The sequence below is a fragment of the Protopterus annectens genome, chromosome 9.part0 (assembly GCF_019279795.1).
Source record: "Protopterus annectens isolate FY-2018-M chromosome 9.part0, PAN1.0, whole genome shotgun sequence".
Taxonomy (NCBI): Eukaryota; Metazoa; Chordata; order Ceratodontiformes; family Protopteridae; genus Protopterus; species Protopterus annectens.
In genome coordinates this window covers 237,067,462-237,088,931 of record NC_056743.1, presented here as the reverse complement: position 1 = coordinate 237,088,931, position 21,470 = coordinate 237,067,462, and the positions used below count along the sequence as shown (strand labels likewise).

The window sequence follows — 21,470 nt, the reverse complement described above, 5'->3', positions numbered from 1 at the left end:
TAGTCAGCTTTCATTCATTCAACGATTGGGTTTGGCTCCGGTCCTCGGATCTGACTGCTGGCCACCAAAAAACTCTCAAGCTCCTCCCTTTCCCATAATGCACCAACCCTAACACTCCTCAGATCTCATTTGCCGCTTTAGCATGAAGGACGTGGTTGCCTTTGGCTCTTGAACTAGATAGCTTTTTTTTTTTTTTTTTTTAAGTCAAAGATAAGTGAATATATCATATTCTTTATACCTCCATTTCTACATGTTTGAGTGCATTGATCTCACTGGCGTTGGTAGTTCTATCTTTTATACCTCTTTAAGGTAATAGTCTCACCAATGCTGGTATTTTCTTTCTTTCATTAAAAAAAAAGCAAAAAAAACTTTTGTCTTTCACATTAGCACAGAAAAAAATATCTGAGCCCCCATGAGGTGTAAAAAATGTACAGAATGTAGGCATAAAATTCCACTTTCTGACTCTCACGCTCTTTGCATGTATTGATTTAGCCCTCAGCACCTAAATGTTGAATACAAGATTTATCAGGGATTTAATCCTAGGGCCTTGGCTGACGGGAAGAACAAATTAATATTAAAAAGATTACTTCCTCCTTGATTTGCCAAAGTGTTTGAGGTTCAACCCCCAAACCACAAGGCAAAAGAATCTTCCAAGCCTTTTGGATCCTGTACCCCATCCTCGGATCATACTACTGAACCACCGAGGAAAAAGGCCAAGAAATCTGTTCTATAAGCTGCTCCTGCATTGGTGGCTTGACAGTAAGTTGGCTTTGACGGATCTGACTTTATCGGATCAGAAGCCACAGGAGCAACGTACTGCCCTTCCTTGGATTCTGTACCTTCCTGCATACCTTCTTCCTTCCCAGAAATACATTGATGCTCAAGATCCCCATCATTGGCATCTTGTTCTTCCAGGAGTCTCACTGAGCAGATTGTGGACAGGATAATGAAGTTTCTCTCTGTGCAAATACAGATGGGAGTTATTCCAGCTCCTACCCAATCAGGTCAGGAAGCCTTTATAAGCACTATACCACCCTTTTCGGCTCTTTCACGGATCCGACCAGTCATTTTGTTGCCCTTGGATCAGAGTCTTCTGGGACCATCAATTCTGGATCCAAAGATCTTAGTTTCTTCTAATCCAAAGCTTACTCTGAGTGCCCTGGCTCCTACAGTTTCAGATCTGGAGTACTGTCTGAGCCAAGGTGTCCCTGTTGGATCCAAGGTGTTGGAGTCTATTCCAAAGTTTCTGTGCCATCTCTACCCCTCGGAGCTTCTGCACTGGATAGCTTGGCTCCGACCTCTGCCTTGGGTGGGTGGCCTTCAGGAAAGAGACAGGTGAGGGGTTGGAAGCTTGGTTTCTCGGCTCCATTGGCTTCCTTTTCCCTGGACCAGTCTTCTTTTGAGGTAGTGAAGAGGGTGTTTCTGCTCCAGCAGGACAGACCGTTCCTCCCCCCTTGGATCATCCATCTGGGTCCCACATGTCTCTGCATGTTGAGCCTCATTATTCTGGATCACAGGGACAGCCTAACCAAAGTCTTCAGTATACCCAGTAGGGTATTGCCATTTCTTCAGATACTGCTCTGGAACATCCCACTGAAGAGGTCCCTAGGAAGAGAAAGTTCAAGAGGAGGCACTTGGATTCCCCTCAGGAATCTGTCACCAAAGACACTGATTTCGATGAAGGGAATGGGTCTCCAAGATCACCACCTGAAGATGTCTGGTTTGGAGACATCATTGAAATCTAAAACCCAAAGGGTGGTTAGTTAGCCCAAAACCCTTCCTTGGAGGAATGTGTGTTCCTGGAGGCTTTTGGGTTTGGCCCATCTACCTCCTGGGTAACTCCACCTGCCAGCAAGCTTATTGATTGATTTGGTCTCTCTGTGGGCGTGGAAGGAGCCTGACACAGGTGAGCCAATCACCAAGAGACCAGATTGGATTCTGGTGCCACCTGTAGGCAGAGAAGCGCCCGTATATGCCATGGTCTTGGTGGTGGCCACTAAGAAAGAACTTGCAGAACAGAGTTCCATTGTCAATCCCCCTAATAAGGGGTCTAGGGCACTAGACAGATTGGGGAAGCATGTGTATGCTTCAATGACATTTGCTCTCAGAATGCTGAAACACCTGACCCATTTCACAAGGCTTCAAAGGGATTTGATAAAAGAACTACCAAATTTTATTTCAGGAACCACCACTGCTGAGTCTCCGGTTTCTGTGGCATCGCAGTTGGGTAGCCTATTATCGATTTCTAAATTTCCTTGAGGCTTATCTCGCATGCGGCTGAAGATGCCTCAAGGGCGGCAGGTTGAGGCATGTCCATGAAGAGGCATACCTGGATGCACTTGTGTGATTTTGCAGAGCTATTCAAGTCCTCATTTATCAGTTCTTCTTTTGACGGTAGTTCTCTGTTGGGCCCGAAAGTGAAGGATACATACTGTAGGTGCAAGAAGAATGTGAAGACCCTCTGTCTAGTGGGCATACTTTTTTCGACGACTCAAAGAACCTTCTCAAGGAATCGGCAAGGTGGTCAAAAAATGTGGTTCAGGAAGGCTCAGGTCCTTAAGATCCACATGAAGATGGTTCCCCCAGGGACAGAGCAGGGAACTCAAATGGAAGACACTGCCAGCACAGCAGAGGAGGCCAGCAGAACCAAGCGTCCAGAGATTCTTTTTCTGATGGGACCCTATCAGTGCTTCTGAAAGGAGGCCCGATTGTCACCCTCTGGGAGACTATTAGGGTTGTTTATCTCTGCACCAGAGGGCCTGGCTAGAAATCACATGATAAATTGATGTAGAAGATTATATCCAGAGGCTATACAACTCCCTTTTCATTTTCACCTTCACCTCTTTACAAACTTCCCGATATGCCATACAGTCAGAGGAAATCAACAGCATTAGAAATTCAAAAGCTGCTAGACAAATGTCACCCAAGAAGTCCCACCAGACCCATTTGAATCTGCTACTTAAGATTCTTTTTAGTACCAAAGAAATCGGGGGACTTGAGATCAAATGTTAAGTTGTCAAACTCGCTTTCATTCTTGCTGGATGGGTTCGGAGCCGATCCTCGGCTCCGACTCGGCACTTGCTAAGTTCGAGAGCTAATGTTACCAGCTCGAGGCAACCCTATATCCCATGATGCAAGGCGTGACTACCCCAGATCTCATTTGCCGCTTCGCGAAGAGGTCTCCTTTTACCAGCTCAGGTAAAAATTTAGTATTTTGTACTAAAAGTCAGTCAGGAAAATTTTCCATTTTCCTTATTTCCTTTTCTTAACAGTTAGTGTAACTAGTATCTATCTACTTGCCCTATATTACCTTTCTAATTTGTATTAGGGATACTTTTTCCTCCCTTCAGGCCTTAAGCCTCCCTTCCATTATTTTTCTGTCAGGAAGTCTGTGCGTCTTAGTCAGTTTTTCCTCCTTTTTATTAGTTAACTGTGTGACTGGTGTGTGTGTGTGTGTGTGTGTGTGTGTGTGTGTGTGTGTGTGTGTGTGTGTGTGTGTGTGTGTGTGTTACATACCATGTCAAAAGAAGTAAAGGTCTCAGGCTTCAAGAAGTGTGACTCGTGCTGTCAGAAAATGTCTCTGACAGACGGTCACACTTCTTGTGTGTACTGCCTGGGGCCTTTACACCTGCAGGACTCCTGTGCTATTTGTCACTCCTTCAGCCAGAGAGTCCTGCAGGAACGTAGAAACAAATTAATTCTACGTGGCTTGTTGAAGCCAGAGGGTTCCCTGACCAAGACTGGGTCGGCAAAGCCCTCTAAGCCACCTAAAGCCAAGGCTTTGGTTCCTAAGCCTTCGGCGGTGGCTCCGACTCCTTTGGAGTCGAGATCGGCTCCGGCTGGAGCCGATCTCTCTATCTCTGAGGTGGTGGTATCAGTGCCGGCTGGCTCCGATACACTTGCACCTATGTCTATGTCTGCTCCGGCCGGAGCCGACATATCCTTGACCAGGACTGGTGCCGATAAGCTGTCTGCTCCATCTGGAACCGAGGGGTCTTCGGCTCTGATGGCTCCTTCCAAGAAGAGATCTCGGTCCCCTTCCCTGGAGTCGATTCGCTCGGCTCCAGGATCTCCTCTACTTTCAGAGCGGAGCCATCGGAGCCGATCTTCAAGGTCTTCCAGGCTGTCAGACCATGACTTGGAGAGGGTGGTAAGTAGACTGCTGAAGTCACAGGCACTGGCCCAGATGCTCCATAGCCCGTCTCAGCAGATGACCGCTATCCCAAATCCCCTGAAATTCCTCCTCCGACTCTCCTTCAGAGTTCAGAGCCGGAGCTTCTCGGAACGTTGACCGTGGGTGTGCCGGAACAGATACTTCCTCTGTCGGCTCCGTCGTCTTCGACTCCGATTTCCTCCATGAGACCTTCCTTGTAGGGATCCGGTCATCGGGTCTCCCTTGTCTGCTGCGATGGGGCGAGTGGCATCGAACCCTTGTCCGACCCCGCTCTCCCTCTTGGAGCTTCGGCATTGGTGAGCTCGGCACCGACATCGGCCTCGGAGCCTTCTCTTTCGGTGGGACCGGGGATTTCTGTCTCTTCGGAGCGGGAGTCTTCTGCCCTCCCTAGAAGGGGAGCCTTTGAGGTGATGAGTGTTCTAGCCCCGGAGTCAACTGTCAATTCCATTAGCTCCTCCCTCTTCGGTGCCTGTTGATGTCTCTTCCCATTCTCTTGCTGGACCCAGAGATCGAAGGTTTCCCCATTGGGAAGAACTTCCTCTTCGAGGTTTCTCCTGATCCTTCGGAGAACCCCCACAGCGTAAAGCGTGCACACAGACTCCCGAGTCTCGACATCAGATACCGACTTAGATGAGTCTGATGGTTCCTCTGAGGATGTCTCCTTTTCAGACATCCTGGAACTCGAGGATGAGTCTGTATACCTGGAGGCTTTTGGATCTCGACCCTCCACCTCCTGGGTGTCTCTGCCTTCGACCCGCTCATGGAAGTGGTGGCTCGTGGGCGGCCCCAGGGGGCCCCCGGATTCTGTGGAACCAGTCCCAGGAGGCCTTCTAAATTCATCTCACCAAAGGTGTCCCTGTTGATGCCATGGTGGTGGCAGCTGCCACCAAGAAGGAACTTGCCGATCCTTCTGTACCTGTCCATCCTCCTAACAAGGACTCTAGGACCATGGATACAGCGACCTTCTCCATGCTGAACTATCTCTGTCACTTTACCCGGCTTCAGAGAGAGATTCTCAAGGAACTAGGTGAGGTAGTTCAGGATCCATCAGCTGCTGGGGCTCGAGAAGATTGCCTCAGCCGGAATCTAAATTCTATAACTCCTCCATGCGGCTCATTTCTTATGCAGCCAGGCACAGGTGTACGCAAGGCGTCAGTCCTGGATGCGGCTTTCCTTCACTAATACTCCCTTGATGGTTTGGCTTTGTTCGGACCTCAGGTGAAGGACACATTGACCAGGTGTGAGCAAGGCGGCAAGACTCTTTCTGCCGTGAGTCCATTTTCACCCTTCAAGACCCTGTCCTAAAGGTCAGAAGGGAGGAAGTCACGCCGTGGTCAGTTTACCCCCTAGGGGCAGAGGGGTCCAGAATCAGGGTAGCAGAGAGCCTCTCTGATGAACCAGCATCCTGAGGTGTTGCCCGACTGTCAACAGCCTGGCGTTCCCTTTCTCAAGACAAATGGGTACAGTCGATCATATCCGAGGGTTACAATATCCCTTTCGTGAGATATCCTACTCCTCATCAATCCCTCCCGGACGTTTCACCCGGTCTAAGGGAGTTTGCAAAGCTGGAGGTATCATAGCTCCTAGCAAAAAGAGCCATCCAACTAGTACCAGCAGTCCAGGTAGGATCCGGAATCTACTCAAGATTCTTTTTGGTTCCCAAAAAGACGGGAGATTGGAGACCAATTTTAGACCTCAGCAAACTAAACAAGTTTGTCAAGAAGGCAACTAAACAAGTTTGTCAAGAAGGCAAGGTTCCGGATGGTCACGCTTCAGTCCATTCTACCCTTTTTGGGCAAGGACAGCTGGATGTGCTCAATAGACCTTCAGGATGTGTACTATCACATAAAAATTCACAGGCACTCCAGAAGGTTTCTCAACTTTTGGCTGGGGACCAGTCATTTTCAATTCAGAGCCCTGCCCTTTGGTCTCACTACAGCCCCCAGAGTGTTTACCAAATGCATGGCTCACCTGAGACGACTGGCTCCTCTCTGCCACCACCAGGCATCAACTTCTCAAGGCCAGGGACTATACTCTTCACATCTGCAACCAGTTAGGGATCTCTCTAAACTTCGAAAAATCTTCATTGTCTTCTTGCCAATCTATTACCTTTATAGGCACAGAATTAGACACTGTCGGGATGTCAGCAAGACTCACAAACCAAAGAATTCTGGACATCTAAAAGTATGTTCGGATCATACTACTCAGCAAAAAGATCAGGGCCAAATTTGTCCTGAAGGTGCTAGGTCTTATGGCTGACCCATCGTACTGCTTCTTTTTAGCTCGCTTCCACATGCGACTCTTGCAGTGGATGTTGTTCACCAGTGGTCATTCCAGCTTCCCATGCACCACTTGGATCTTCGTGGACGCAATCTTGCAAGAGTCACTTAACCTGGTGGATGTCTTCTCCATAACTCCATCAGGGCCGACTGTTTGTTCCCCAGTCGGATGCCTCTCTGATTGGGTGGGGGATGGTCCATGGGACATAGAATACCATCTGCACATAAATGTCCTAGAGATGAGAGCAGTGCTTGCAATCCCTCAGCGACTTTCTTCCTTTAGGGACTATTGCAGTTCAGGCGGACAACATGTTTGTAGTCTGGTATATCAACAAACAGAGGTCCTATCCACTGTGCTCTCAGACTTTGGCAATGGGCAATCTCCTCTCATCGGTTTCTGATAAATCCAACCTCTTAGCGGACAGACTGAGCACAGCTATTCTCATGCCACGAGTGGTCTCTCAAACAATCAGTAGTGGACGAGATTTTTCGCTACTCCCCAAAACAGCAAATGCCCAGACTTCTTCTCCCTCTTTCCACTACCAGGATTGGCCCGGGGACTTCTTTATGCCTTTCCTCCATTCCCTGATACCTCAAGTGATTCAAGCTACTGTCTTGAGAGCCAAGTTGATTCTCATTGCCCCTTACTGGCCTCGACAAATTTGGTTCCCGTCCTACATCGTCATCTCTTGGTTCAGCCTTGCATCTGGATCCAATTCAGATCTTCTGACCCACCATTCGGGTCATCTGCACCAGGCCATTCATTCTCTCAACCTCACTGCTTGGTTGCTCCACTTCCTTCCTTAGCCAGGCTTCCTATGATTTCTAATCCCGCGAGATATCATAGTAGCTTCTCTAAAGTCCTCTACCAGAAGGATTTATGCTAGTAAATGGCAGCGTTTTCCTTCTGGGCAAAGTCTAGGGACATAGATCCTTTACTGCTCCAGTGCAGTCAGTCTTGGACTTCCTAGCTGAGATTTTTCAATCGAGTTCTTCTTCCTCGACAGTTAAGGTTCAGCTGGCAGCGATCTCAAATTTTCATGTTGGCTTAGCGGATCAAAACATAATGTCTCACAAGCTTTGCAAAGCCTTTCTTAGAGGATTTTTCTGAAACCCCAGTCAAAGATCCCAATGGGACCTGAATTTAATGCTGGCATCCTTGATTCTGCCCCTGCTACATGCTCATTAAAATTTCTTTCCTGGAAGACAATTTTTCTGGTTGCTGTTACTTCAGCCAGGAGGGTGTCTGAACTTCACGCTCTCTGTATCCGTCCCCCATACTTGGTTTTCCACAAAGATAGAGTGTCTTTAAGAACTAAGCCATCTTTTTTGCCCAAGGTTGCTTCCCAGACGAATATTAACCAATCTATTGAGTTGCCAGTTTTTTTCCCTAATTATTCTGACAGAGTGGAACAGAAACTTCATTGTTTGGATGTCCATCGCCAACTCCGATATTATTTGGACAGAACTAAACAATTCAGAAAATCTGATCAACTGTTTCTTTCTTATGCAGAAAACAGGAAGGGTCTTCCGGTCTCCAAGGTGACCTTATCCAGATGGCTGTCTTCTATCATTTATCATGTTTATCTCCTTAGGGGCAAGCAACTGCCCAAATAGCCACTTCCACAGCATTTCAGGATAGGCTACCTATTGACACCATTTGCCTCACACCTTTGTGTCTCATTACAAATTGGACTTGGCCTCCAGGGACAGGACTAGGTTTGGTTCCACAGTTCTCAAGAGTCTGTTCCATTGAGCCACCCAGGATAGAGGTGCTAGGGTTTGACAACTTAACGTTAAGAAGTTATGTACCTACCATAACATTCCATGTTAGTTGTCTTTCTTCTTTCTTTCTTCCTCCTCCTTCCCCTAGCCTGGACAGACCTTGAAGTTGTACTCTTCTCGTTCATTCTTTCTATGGGCTCCTAGTAGGAAGTGTCACTAGTCTCTAGTGGTTATTTGCTTTGTTTTCTTTCTACATTTAGTTCCTCCTCTTCCTTTCTGGGAAGAAGGTTACTAGCAGGGTTTTTTCATAGCTACCAAACGAGATCTGGGTAGTCACGCCTTGCATCATGGGATATAGGGATGCCTCGAGCTGGTAAAATTAGCTCGAACTCATCCAGCAAGAAAGAAGGCGAGAGAAGACAACTAACATGGAACGTTATGGTAGGTACATAACTTCTTATTTTGGATCTCAGTATCTTGAACGCCAGTTCCACACACACAGTTTCAGATGGTCACAGTTCATTCCAATCCTTTTTGAGCAAGGACTATTGGATGTATTCAGTAGGCTTTCAGGATACGTACCATCATATAAAAATGATCAGATAATCCAGAAGGTAGCTACACTTCCGGTTGGGAGCCAGTCATTGTCAGACACTGCCCTTTGGCCTCACCACAGCCCCAGTGTGTTTACTAAATGCATATTAGTGGTAGCAGCTCACTTGAGACTACAGGGATTCAGAGTATTTCTGTATTTAGATAACTGACTCATTACTTCCCCGACCGGGCATCTACTACTAAAAGCATGGGATCAGGGACTCCAGACTTGTTCCATCCTGGGGATAACTATAAACCACATCCTCTCATTTGGAACCATCTCAAACACTGAAATTTATAGGAGCAGTGTTCAATACAGCATCAATGACAACTTCTCTTCCCCCTCTCCCACGTGCGAACTATCGGATTCCAGGTCAAGAAAATAGTCTTCAGTACTACAATTTCAAATCTATTGATTCTAAAAGTCCTAGGGTCAATGTCAGCAGTCTTAATTCTAGTTTCTCTTGGAAGATTTTATATGAGAATTCTTCAATGGATGCTGTCAACACAATGGTCAATTATTTATCACCCCAAATAGAAATAGCCGATGCATGCAAAATATACCTTTGGAGTGGACTCGATCAGATCAACTTTTACAAGGTTTGTCCCTTCATTCTCCCTAAACCCCCAAGACTTAGTGACCACTGATGCATCCCAGATTGGGTGGGGGGCACTTCACGGGAAAACCATTCCCAAGGCGTGTGGTCCCCAAAGAGGCCAAAACATATATCAGTGAAGTCCAATGTAATGGCAGACAAACTGAGCAGGTCCATTTTACTACCTCACTAGTGGTCTCTCAACAAGAAAGTGACGTATGATTTTTAGTCAATGGGGCCAGCCTTACTGTGATCTTTTTGCATCTCCTCTAAAACAACAAGTGCAGCAATCACCAAGAAATGCTCTATTCCATGAATGGCCCTCTGATCTTCTCTATGCATATCCAACAGTTTCCCTAATTCCCAAATTTCTACAGAAAGCTGCCCGGTTGAAGAGCGAAGTCACCCTCATTGCACCTTACTGACCTCAGCAGATTTGGTTCCCCTTCCTTTGGCGTCATCTGCTGTACCCACCTTGGAATCTTAATCCAGTTCCAGACCTCCCATCACCCCCCAGCAGGCATGACACATCCAGATATTTTAAACCTCAAGCTAACAGGGTGGTTTCTCCAATTCCCTTTATAGCCTATCAATCGATGCTCTCTTCTGTTCACCATATACTTTTATCTTCACATAAGGCTTCCATAAGAAAACTTTACAGAAGCAAATGGAAAAGATTTGCTTTTTGGGCTCAGCAAAATTACATTGGCCCCCTTTCAGCTCCTGTACAAAGTGTCCTGGAAATTTTGGCAACAGTTTTTTAATGAGGGAGCTAGCTCCTCAACAGTTCATAGGTGTGTACTAGGCTAATTTCTGTGGAGCTTTTACAAGTCTTGTCCATAGAAGTGCCCTGGCATTGTGCTGCCTGATGTTAGTTCCCAGTGCCTCTATCAAGCAGAGCCACTGGAGTGATCCCTGGGGTGAACTTTCTATTTCCCATCCACTCATAAAGACCCCTCTTGAAGAGGGCCAGTGAGATGCTCTGCCTGACATGTATGGGAAGTCTATTCCAGAGCATCGGTAGTCTCTGGGTTATGAACCTGTCCCTCCAGCATGTTCTGTTTGTGGTAATGAGGTTTGAGGTCTCTGGAGCATGTAGTGTGGAGGGATTGGGATTTCTTTAGATGTAGCATTTCTAACCGAGCTGGGTCAGACATGGCTTTGTAAGTCAAGCAGAGAGCGCGTCTTAGTAGATGATATAAGACGGAGAATATCTGGAGTTTTGAGTCTGTCTGTGTAGTACATGTATTTATGGCCTAGGATCCTCTTCATGAGGTACTTTTGTGGCCTTTCCAGCTGTTGCAGGTGTCTAGTGAGGTACATGCCAAACGGGGCATTATACTCTGATTGGTCTAATGAGGGAAGAGTAGAGAGAAATGACCTCTTTCTTCCTGGATGCAAAACCCTTGGTAATGAGATATGCCACATAGGACTTTCTGACCACAGTGCTTAGAGGTTGCTGTCAACCTATGTCCCCAGATTTCTTATAATGCCTTCAGTGTTCAGTGGACTCCCATTGATGTGGTAATTAGTGGGAACTGAGTTTTTTCCAAAGGGAATAACTTTGACATTAAGCTTAAAGGCCATGGTTTTGACACCAGTCATTGGTCTGTGTGAGGCCTTTCTGTAGGATGTCTGCATCTCTTGGGGAGTTAATGGCTCCCAGCTTGCAACGGTCTGCGGACCTGGTCAGCCAGAGTCCCTCCATATTGGCCCGGACTTCTGAGAAGTAGATGCCCAACAGGAGAGGACTCAGGACCCATCCCTGTTGGGGACTCCACGTGTGACTGGTTGGCAGTCTGACTTGGAGTCTGCTACTTTCACACTGTGGGTTTCATCTGTGAGCCAATTTGCAACCTGATGCCTAGGTTGGTGAGTTTAGCAATAATTCCTGAGTGAGGAATGGCATCAAAGTCCTTGGCCAGGTCGAGGTAGGCTGTATGAACTGCCTTACCTTCATCCACAACTCTGGTGACAGACTCAAACAAGTCAACCAGATTGAGCAGGCATGATCTACCTTACAAAAAACCAAATTGCGTGGGATCTAGAGTTTGGAGATTCCCTATATCCTTGTTAATTAGGTCTATGATGATGTGCTCCATAGCCTTACATATCAGACTCAGGCTAATGGGGTGATAATTTCCAGGGTCTGTAGTTGCTCCTCTTTTATGGAGAGGGATGACTGTAACAGTCTGTCATTCGGTAGGGACAAAGCCCGAGGTAAAGCTGAGTGAACAGGACACACAGATTTGGTGCCAGTTCACTTTGTACTTCATGTAGAACACAGTCAGGGATATTGTCTGGTCCCATGGAAGCTGTATTCTTGGCATTGGACACTGCAGGTTTAACCTGTGCTGCAGTAATGCTGAGTGCCTGGCATTCTTCCGGTATTGAGATTGGTCCTTTGGGGGGAGGGGGGAGAGGGGAGGAAAGTAGGCACTGAATCTGTCGAGCCAGTATGTTGACAATATCTCTTGGCTCAGTATAGGAGGTACCATTGTGCAGTAACTCGGAGAAAATCTGGGTATTGTTTTGGAGATTCTTGATACAACTATAGAAGGCTTTGTTGTGGTTGTTAGTGGCTGCCACAGTTCTGCCTTCATAGCTGGCTTTGGAGTTTTTGTTGAGGGATCTCAGCTTTTGTTGAGGCTGAGGGAATTTTTCCAGTCTTTGGACTTAACCTTTTTCTGCAGTAGTTTCTTCCTCCTGTTGTAGAGTTTATTAATGGCAGGAGACCACCAGATTGGCTTCCTTTTTTTGGAGGATAGTGTCTTGGTTCTGTTGGGTATGGCTAGTTCCATGCATTTGTGTGTGTTCGTACAGTGCACCGATGGACAGTTTGGCAGCCATGCATTTATTTTCCATTAGCATGGGTGCTGTGAAGTTAGCCACCTTTGGTTTTAGGAGTCTAGAGTCGGCTTTGGAGACGTTTTTCATGGTGGATATCTTTGTGGGGGTGTGTGGGTGAGATGTGGCTTTCCATGGTGAGTAGTATGTGGTCGGATCTAACCAGGGAGGAATTGACTATTGGTGTAGAGCAATGGTTACCCATATTAGTAATAACCAAACCAAAGATGTTGCTTTCTCTATTGGGGATAAGAATGAGTTGGTCCATGGCATTGGAATTGAATTCCAGGAAGCGTTGGGCCAGTGCATTGATGCTTGAGTAGTTTTCCCAGTTGATGGAGGGGTAGTGTGTCACCTAATATGAGTTTTGGATTGGATCTTAGTTTCCAGGGTGTTTACGAATCTGGAGTGAGAGTCTTCAGACATGGTTAGGGACCTGTAGCAGGCTACGACCTGAATCGCCATCTTACCCAATGTTAGTTGTACCTGGAGTATCTCAGATGCTTTACGCTGGGCTACTAGTCTGGAGGTGTGCATATCCTTTATGAGTTTGGAGACACCACTGCCTTTGGAGCTTTGGTCCATGTTCTGCGGGCAAAAGGTGTGGAATGAGTTCTAGTCTGGTAGCGCAGGGGTGCTTTCTGCTGGTTTAACCCAGGTCTCCGTTACAGCACAAGTGTTGATGTTCTGCATTTTGAGGAGTGCTTCAAGCAAGTGCATCTTGAGATTTAGACTTCTAGCATTGAGCAGCATGACCCTCAGACAGAGTTCGGTTAGCAACAATTTCTGATTTTCAGACTGGATATGACCATTCTTCCTTGGCTTCATCTGAACTTTATAAAGCCTTTTTAAAAGGTATCCTCCTGCTCAAACCACCGTATTTGTTTGTGTCTTTCGGCTTTTCCCAGTTAGGGGTCGCCACAGTGGAACTCCGGTCCGCTAATGATTGGCAATTGATTTTACGTACCGGCTTGCCAGGCCTGACGCACAACCTTCATGTCTCCGCTGTAGCTGAGAATCGAACTGGACAGCGTTTTACTGTGAGGTGACAATGCTACTGCAGCACCACCAACCGCAGGTGCTCAAACCACCATATAAAGATCCTAATTCACCATGGGACTTAAATTTGGTACTACAAGCCTTAATTCAATCCCCCTTTGAACCAGTAACTTAATGTAAACTTAAATACTTGACCTGGAAAACTGTTTTTCTCGTGGCCATTACTTTTGCTTGAAGAATCTCGGAACTTCAAGCTTTATCATCTAAACCTTGATTTTTCATAAGGATAGTGACATTACGTACCAATGCTTCTTTCGTTGCTAAGGTGGTGTCAGAATCCAATATCAGTCAAATTACAAGTTTTCTTTCCTAAATTTTCAACCAAAGGTGATTGATTATATGTTACATTTGTTAGATGTTTACATAGAAAAAAAGAAATTAGAAAGACCAATTATTTGTATCCTTTGCAGATACAAAACTGGGGAAATCAATTGCAAAGATCACTTTAGTCAGATGGCTGACTGATTGCATAATGTTTATTTACAACAAGTTGGGCCTAACCTTACCAAAACCTATATGCACATTTGATTAGATCTGTGGCATCTTCCACTGTATTTCTTTGCCTCTTCTATGAAAGGATGACTGCATGTGCTCAATAGATATTTAAGATGCATACTATCATATCAAAATGAACAGGTGCTCCAGAAGATGCCTACACTTCTGTCTGGGAGCAAGTTATTTTCAGTTCAGAGCACTGCCTTTGGTCTCACCACAGCCCTCAGTGTGTTTGCCAAATGCATGGCAGTGGTAGCAGCTCACCTGAGACTGTTGGGATTCCAGGAATTTCCATATCTAGACGATTGGCTTCTGACCGTCCCCTCGAGGCATCTATTTATTCAAGTCAGAGATTACTTGCTCCAGTTATGTCATCATTTGTGCAACACGGTCATTTACTTTAAATCACAGCTTACACCTGCGGAGAGCCTGGAATTCATAGACACGACCAACCAGATAGCTTTGCTTCCTCTGTCAAGTGTTCGTACTCCTCCGGTCATGAAGGTGATCTCTTTCTTATTTGACAGCAAGAGCAGTCCTCCTAAGAGTTGGGATCGATGGCAGCACCGATAACTCTAGTACCTTTAAACGGGTATCCTATGCTTGTCCTTCAATGAACTCTTAGTGTAGTGGTCTATACTTCAACATCCTCTAATCAATCCAGTGAAGATTTCCAAAGCTTGCAAGGAATATGTTCTTTGGTGGCTTCATTCAGAAGAAGTTTCTCAAGGTCATCCATTTGTTCTCCCTCAGCCAGTAACCACAGTCACCGCTGATGCCTCCCAAACTGGGCAGTGGGGGCATTTCTTGGGAAGAACGGTCAAAGGTCCATGGTTCCCAGAAGAGGCCAGTTTGCACATCATTGTCCTGGAGATGAGAACTGCTCTACTAGCATTGCAGGCTTTTCAAGATGCTCTGATTTCGTGAATGATTGTGATGCATACAGACAACATTGCAATAGTCTGGTATATCAACAAATGGGGGGAAGCAGATCTTACCTGTTGTGTCAAGAGGCAAGGCAAGTGTGGCAATGGGCACTCTTCCAATCGCTTTCTTTTGGCAGCACACATAATAGGAAAATCAAAGTGCTCACAGACAGGCTATGCAGTCCATTTTGATGCCTCCCGAGTGGTGTCTTAAAGAATTGTGTGAAAGATTTTTCTTCAGTGGGTCAGCCTTGCTGGAGTCTTTTTGCATTTCCCCTCAAGTGTAGCAGGTTCCTTGCTTTACTCCCTCCACAGGGATGAGTCACTGAGAGATACTGTAGTCCAAGACTGACCCAGTCTCCTCTCTGCTTACCTTATTACCACGAATTCCCAAATTTCTACATAAAGCATTCTAGCTGGAGAAAAATCCTCATTGCACCCTTTTGGCCTAGTCAGGTATGGTTTACTTTCCTCTAGCCTCATTTTGTTCATCCTCTGTGGATAATGGACCCATGTCCAGATTTCCTATCTCACCCAACAGGCATGCAGCATCCAGACATCAACGACCTTGAATTAACTATATGGTTTCTCCAGTTCTAGTGATGGCTAGACAGGCCTAGGCTTTCTTCCCTGGTTCGACAGATTCTCTTATCCTTTCAGAAGCATTCCATTAGGAAAATTTACAAGTAAATGGAAAGTATTTTCAATATGGGCCCTTCAGAGACATTTGGATCTTTACTCTGCCCCATTCTCAGCAGTTCTTCACTTTTTGGCCTTCATCTTTAACAGTGGGGCAAGTTACTCTGCTAGCAAAGTTCAACTAGTGGCCATTTCAAATTTTTACTCTTCCCATGACAACTTTGAGATTATGCAAGACCTTCCTTAAAGGTGTTGTTTTACTCAGGCCCCCAGTTGGAATTTGACTGTTATGTTACAGGCTCTTACCCTATCTCCCTTTGAGCCTTCTGGTACGAATGACCTTAAGTTTTGTCCTGGAGAGCAATTTTTCTGGTATCCACAACCTCCGCTATGAGTATCTGAACTCCAAGCCCCCTTTGCAAGACCTCATACCCAATCTTCCATAAAGATAGGGTCTCATCATGCATAAACCCATCCTTTCTATCTCGAGTAGCTTCCAAATCCAACTTAAATCAGGTCATTAATTTACCTGTGTTCTTCCCTCATTTTTCAAACAAAGATAAATATATGCTACATCTTCTGGATGTAAATGGCAGCTGAGGTTTTATTTACACAGAATACATGCTTTCAGAAAATCTGATCAATTGTTTGCATCACATTGGCCAGAGCAGTTTATAAAGTGACTCTAGCTAAATGGCTAACTGATTGATTGTATATTCTTTATTTATAAAGAAAGATGTTTAGCTTTGCTTAATTCCCCCCTCCAAAGCATATTCCATGAGATCTTTAGTCACGTCATTGGCCTTCTGGTCAAGACCTTCCATAGATGTCCATAGTGGTGCCTAACCAATAGCAGCAGGCCCATTTTGTTGTCTGCTTCTTTGATTTTTAAATGTTGGTATGTACTACTCAGTGATGGCTCATCTTATGCATCTATCGAGTTTCCTCTTGCAGCCTTCTCAACTTGTCTACCTATAGATCCTCCTCTTTTAACTTGATGTTTTTGTAGTTGGAGATTTTGAAAGGAGTGTTGCACTTGAGACCCCCTTGAAAAATTCCTCCTTGTGATCTCAGCTTCTTAAAAAATCGACCTTGTCTGCTTTTGAGCCTACCTTTCAGGCTGATTTGAGGTTCATCACTTAGAAAACTGTTTTGTTTACTGTTCTGACATCTGCAAGTGAGTCTGAGCTGCAAATTCTCATGGTAAGCCAACCTTATCTGATTAGGCACATGGACAGATTTGTTTTGTAATCCTTTCATGTCAAAAGTTTTTTGAATTTATCCTGAATCAAGCCATCAGCTTCTCAGTTCTCTTTCCAGAACCTAAAAACAAGGGAGAAAAGATCCTGCATACCTTGGATGTGCACAGGTAGCTCAGGTACTACATTGACATAACTAAGCCCTTCAGGAAAGCTGAACAACTATTTATTTCCTGTTCTGGGGTTAAGAAGGGTCAAACTTGTCCCTAAGCAAAAGATTGCTCAGTGGCTGTTCTCTGCTGCTGTTTTTATTACTCCCACCATGGTAAATCTATTCCAGGCAAGGTTAACGTGCATTCCACCTGACCCTTATCCTCATTTTGTAGCATATTGGAAATTAATGGACTCTAGAAGCAGCAACTTGGTCTTCTCTTCATACCCTCATAAAACACTACAAACTGGATTCTTTCTCCGTTCCATAGCAGTCTTTGTGAGGACCATTCTCCAAGGGCTCATGTATTTTTAACTTTCCATCTCCTAGGTAGGGTAAGATTTGGGAATCTATCCATATACCATTGAGAAAAGTGTGAATGATGAATATAGTACAGTTGTAGAAGTTTTACTTGGCTTTAGCAGTAGATGTTCAAATTTCACAGTACCTCAATGGCAGCACCCACCCACCAAACCTTCCTTATTGTGTATATAGTTTAATGGAATCCAACTTTGTTGTGTCATTGGTTAGTTTTTTTGGGTGGTATTTATGGCTGTAAATTGGTTGGTTTCAGGCAATTCTTGCTTCTGGTCCTCCTTGTTTTGTTCTACTTAACACCAATTTCCTCAATAACCGACTGACTATGTCAGGGTTAGGCTTCCCCTGATGGGAGGACCTTGGGCAGTCCTCTATCATAGAGTCAGAGGAGGGGATTCTGATCTCTAGAAAGCTGCCTGTATAGGAGTTTGTGCAGGCACTGAACCTGTATGCCACTGAGGCAATGTGAAATTTGACCATCTACTGTTGCAGATAAGTATGAGTTTTGCACAACTGTGTTTTCGTGATGAAGGGTATGAGCATCAGAGAGGGGAACTTGATAGTGACACCCAGTTTTGCAGTTATCTGCAGACTTTGCCAGAGGTCTTGCCTTGTAGTCTGGAGATAAGAAAAGTTAATGCTGAGCAGAAGTTCCAGCATTGGGAGGTCACATTTACAACTTATGTTGAGGGTTTGATTAAGCTTTGCTACTGGTATCATGTTAAACTTAAGAGCATGAGCTACCAGTGTGTGCTAGAGAAGATGTGGCACATTTATTGACTTGCTTTGTAATTGGCTTGACTAGGTTTGATATAGTAAACATGGCTGTTGAGTAGTGATGAAGTGTTGTCTTGTCCTGCTGAGCTGCTGCTTAATGGATTAAAATGGACAAGCTAAACGATCACGAATGGCTAACAATGTCTGTTTTTTATCACTAAGTGGAGAGAAATGATTATGCATCTTCGTGCATTACTTGCATACCTAAAATAACATTGAAAATGTTTTTAAAATATAGACGTATGACTTTGATTATATTTTGCAGCTGAAATAAAGAGCTATTGCTAAGATGCAGTATATGTATTGTTTTTCTAACAGATATAGTACATCGGGACTTAAAATTGGAGAATATTTTAGTAAAGCAGATAGAATATATAGAAAGGGAATTAAAGCTTGATATAAAGGTAAGCACAACTTGAACTGGAAATTATAAACAGTGATATTTGCAAGCTGTATGCATTTTCTTTGCTCTAAAGATCTGCAATTTGACTGATAGCTAATGCAACTACTAAGTTTTATGACAGATCGTATTTAAATCAAAGGTGCATTTAATTCAGTCTCATAACAACATTTCATTGTAAGAAGCATTAGTAAAAGTATATTCCTGACTACTTCAGTTCTACATATTTAGCCCTCCATTATTGGTCATTGATAGCGGTAGATGGTGTGCCTCTAAATGCATACATAAAGGACTATTATATATATTTTTTTACTTAACTAAGAATTTACTTTTCAAGAGGCAAGATGTGTTGGTGGTGATGGTTAAAACACCTGGAGGGAGTTTGTCATATTGACTAGCTTAAAATAAATGAATCCTTTTTGGTCAATGCAACTGGTTAGCATATTGTAGTGTATGATCTTTACAGATTGAATCAAACCTAATCTCTTGCTCAGCTTTAGTCTACTCAAATGGGTTTTGTATCAGTAACTCTAACTCTGTTGAAAATACAACTGCTTCATATTCCAGTGTTCCTGTTTTAATTGTGGTTCATGTAAAATAGCTGATTTTAAAGCTATTGTATTTTTCTCTTGCTACTTTAGGAGGCTTATCGTTGTACTTTCCTTTATATGCATTTTCATATTCACATATGCTTACTCTGCACATCATCTATTGCTTTAAAAAACAATATGAAGCTTATCTCTATGAAATCTACTCAGTTTCTTTGAATGATTTCTTTTACACACACACACACACACACACACACACACACGCACACTTCTCAGATCACTGGAGACTCCATATTTATTTTTTTGTTGATGTACCATTTCAGAAAATAGCTTCAGATATGCATCCTTCTAATGCCATATGAATATCACTGTCATTGTAACAATTAATGAGCTCCATTGATGTAGCAAGGGAAAAAGTGGTTATGGATGGTGCATTAAGTATAGAGTACTGGGTGTCATTTGCACATAACTGGTGCATGATTGCTGCATGATGTTTGACATTTGTTAACTAGGAAAGTCCACTGGGGCAGAAACCCATTTTCAATGGAGGCCCAGGGAGAAATGCTCCACAAATTTGACATAAGTAACACAAGCAAAAATATTAAAACACATAAGGAGTTAATATGTACAATAACAGATAGTTGGTAGGTTGCTACCAGCAAGGTAATATAAAGGATACATATTAATATATACACTATATACACTACATTTGTAGTGATGATAAAGAGTTGAAAGTATAGTAAGTAAAGGTGTAAATATTTGAGAGAGAGATGATGAGAATGGAGGAAGTCTATAGTTTGGTTAGTATAAGAGATACAGAAGTAGAGGGGAAGGTCCTGTAAGAGATAGAGATAGATATAAGAAGTGTGATAGCAGGAAGCCTGAGATGCCATAGAATAAAATAAAGATAAGAAAAGTTAGGAAGAAATAGAAGTTTATTTATGGAGGTCTATAGTTTTTGTTACAGGGACAGATGTAATTGTTAAAGTATTTCTTTAGAGATATTTTGAATGCATTTAATGATTGTAGGAAGGTCACTTCTGGGGGAAGGGCATTCCAACTCCTAGCTGTGGTGAAGGAGTAGAGGCTGTGTCCAGCTCTTTTACTGGGTTTCTCAACTGTTATGGGTTGTTTGTTGATGGATCATAGATTTCTAAGTGGAGAGTATGGTTGCAGGATGTTTTGAAGGGTAGGGCAGCTTTCAGGTGAGTAGATTAATTTATGGACTATAGTAAGTTGGGGAAAATCTAGGTAATGTTGGAGCTGTAGCCAGTCTAGTTCCTTAAGAGCTAGATAGTGATGAGACTGATATGGTTGGCCAGTTGCAAATTTGGCAGTTTTGTGGTAACATGCTTGGATTTCGTTTTGGTTAATTGGGTAGTAGTAATTTACCCTATGGCCATCGACTCACTCGGAGCTGAGCCATCCTCTGGATCATGACTGGACTGTCGGCACTGTGATCTCTAGTATGACGCCTTCTACTATAGTTTCGGTTGTCTTGGCGGCACCAAGTCCTTTCGTAGCTCTTTCCCGGGGAGTGGTCTTGTCGGAGCGGGATGGAACCCCTGTCCCGAGGTTGTCTTTCTCTGTTCCGGGCTCCCATCTCTCTTTGGATGTGCCTGCTTTCCAGGTGATGGAGTGATGGAGAGGACACTTGCCTCTCCAGGCTCACAGCTGGCTCCTTCAGTGCTATACATATATATGTGTGTATATATATATATATATATCTCCTCTGAGCAGCAGCTGACACAGTCCACTACATGGGAAACATTGACTTAGGAGTCCTCTTCAGATGCCCCTGCTGAAGAGGTACCCTGTAAGAGATTATGCAAGAGGAAGCATGTGGATTCCCCTGAAGAATCCCTTACCAAAGATACAGACTACAATGAAGGGGAAGGGTCCCCACGTTCACCCCCTGAAGATGTCTCCTTTGGAGAAATACTGGAAATTTTAAAGCAATGAGGAGACTAAGTCCATCAACCCTTCCTCTGAGGAGTCTTTATCCTTGCAGGCTTTCCGTGCTTGACCCTCTACTTCCTGGGTGACCCCGCCTACAAGTGACCTAGTTCAGCTCATCATGCAGCACGCTTGGAGGAATCCCGACACCATTGAATCTAGTCCCCGGAGACGAGACAAAATTCTCTCTCCACCACAGGACAACTCACACTGGTCCAAAGGCCTACCAGTAGATGCTGTGGTGTTGGTGGTGGTCACTAGGAAAGAGCTCGCTGAGGAGAACCCTACTGTCCATCCCCCAAACAGGGAGTCTGGGGTGATAGGTTAGGGAAGGAGGTATATTCTTCATCAACCTTTACCATTCAGTCCTTGAATTTCTTGACACATTTTACCTGTCAACAGAGAGACCCAATCTCGGAACTCTTCGAAAACCCTAGCAGGAGAAGTTTCTGATGAGGTATGCAACAAAGTTGCCTCACAGATTACCACCCTGGAGTCTATATCTAATTCGTCCATGCGGTTGATTTCTCATACTACCGAAGGGGCAGCTAGAGCAGTGGGTGCAGTCATTTTCATGAGGCGCCTATGTGATTTTGCAGACCAGTTTAAGTCTTCCTTTCTCAATGCTCCCATGGAGGCCTCTTCTGTTTTTGGCCCCAAGGTAAAAGACACAGCCAGGTGTGAAATGGATGGTAAGACCCTCTATGCCATGAGTGTGCATTTTTCC

The 21,470-nt window shown here is 44.4% G+C and overlaps 1 protein-coding gene across 1 annotated transcript in view; it reads left to right on the top strand.

The window, feature by feature from the left end:
* The window catches only part of STK33 (serine/threonine kinase 33), a 247,610-nt gene that overhangs the window by 208,001 nt on the left and 18,139 nt on the right, over nt 1-21,470 (top strand). The window contains exon 6 of the mRNA XM_044082810.1: nt 18,158-18,243. Within this exon, the coding sequence (XP_043938745.1) occupies nt 18,158-18,243 (86 nt within the window). The remainder of the gene's footprint in view (nt 1-18,157; nt 18,244-21,470) is intronic.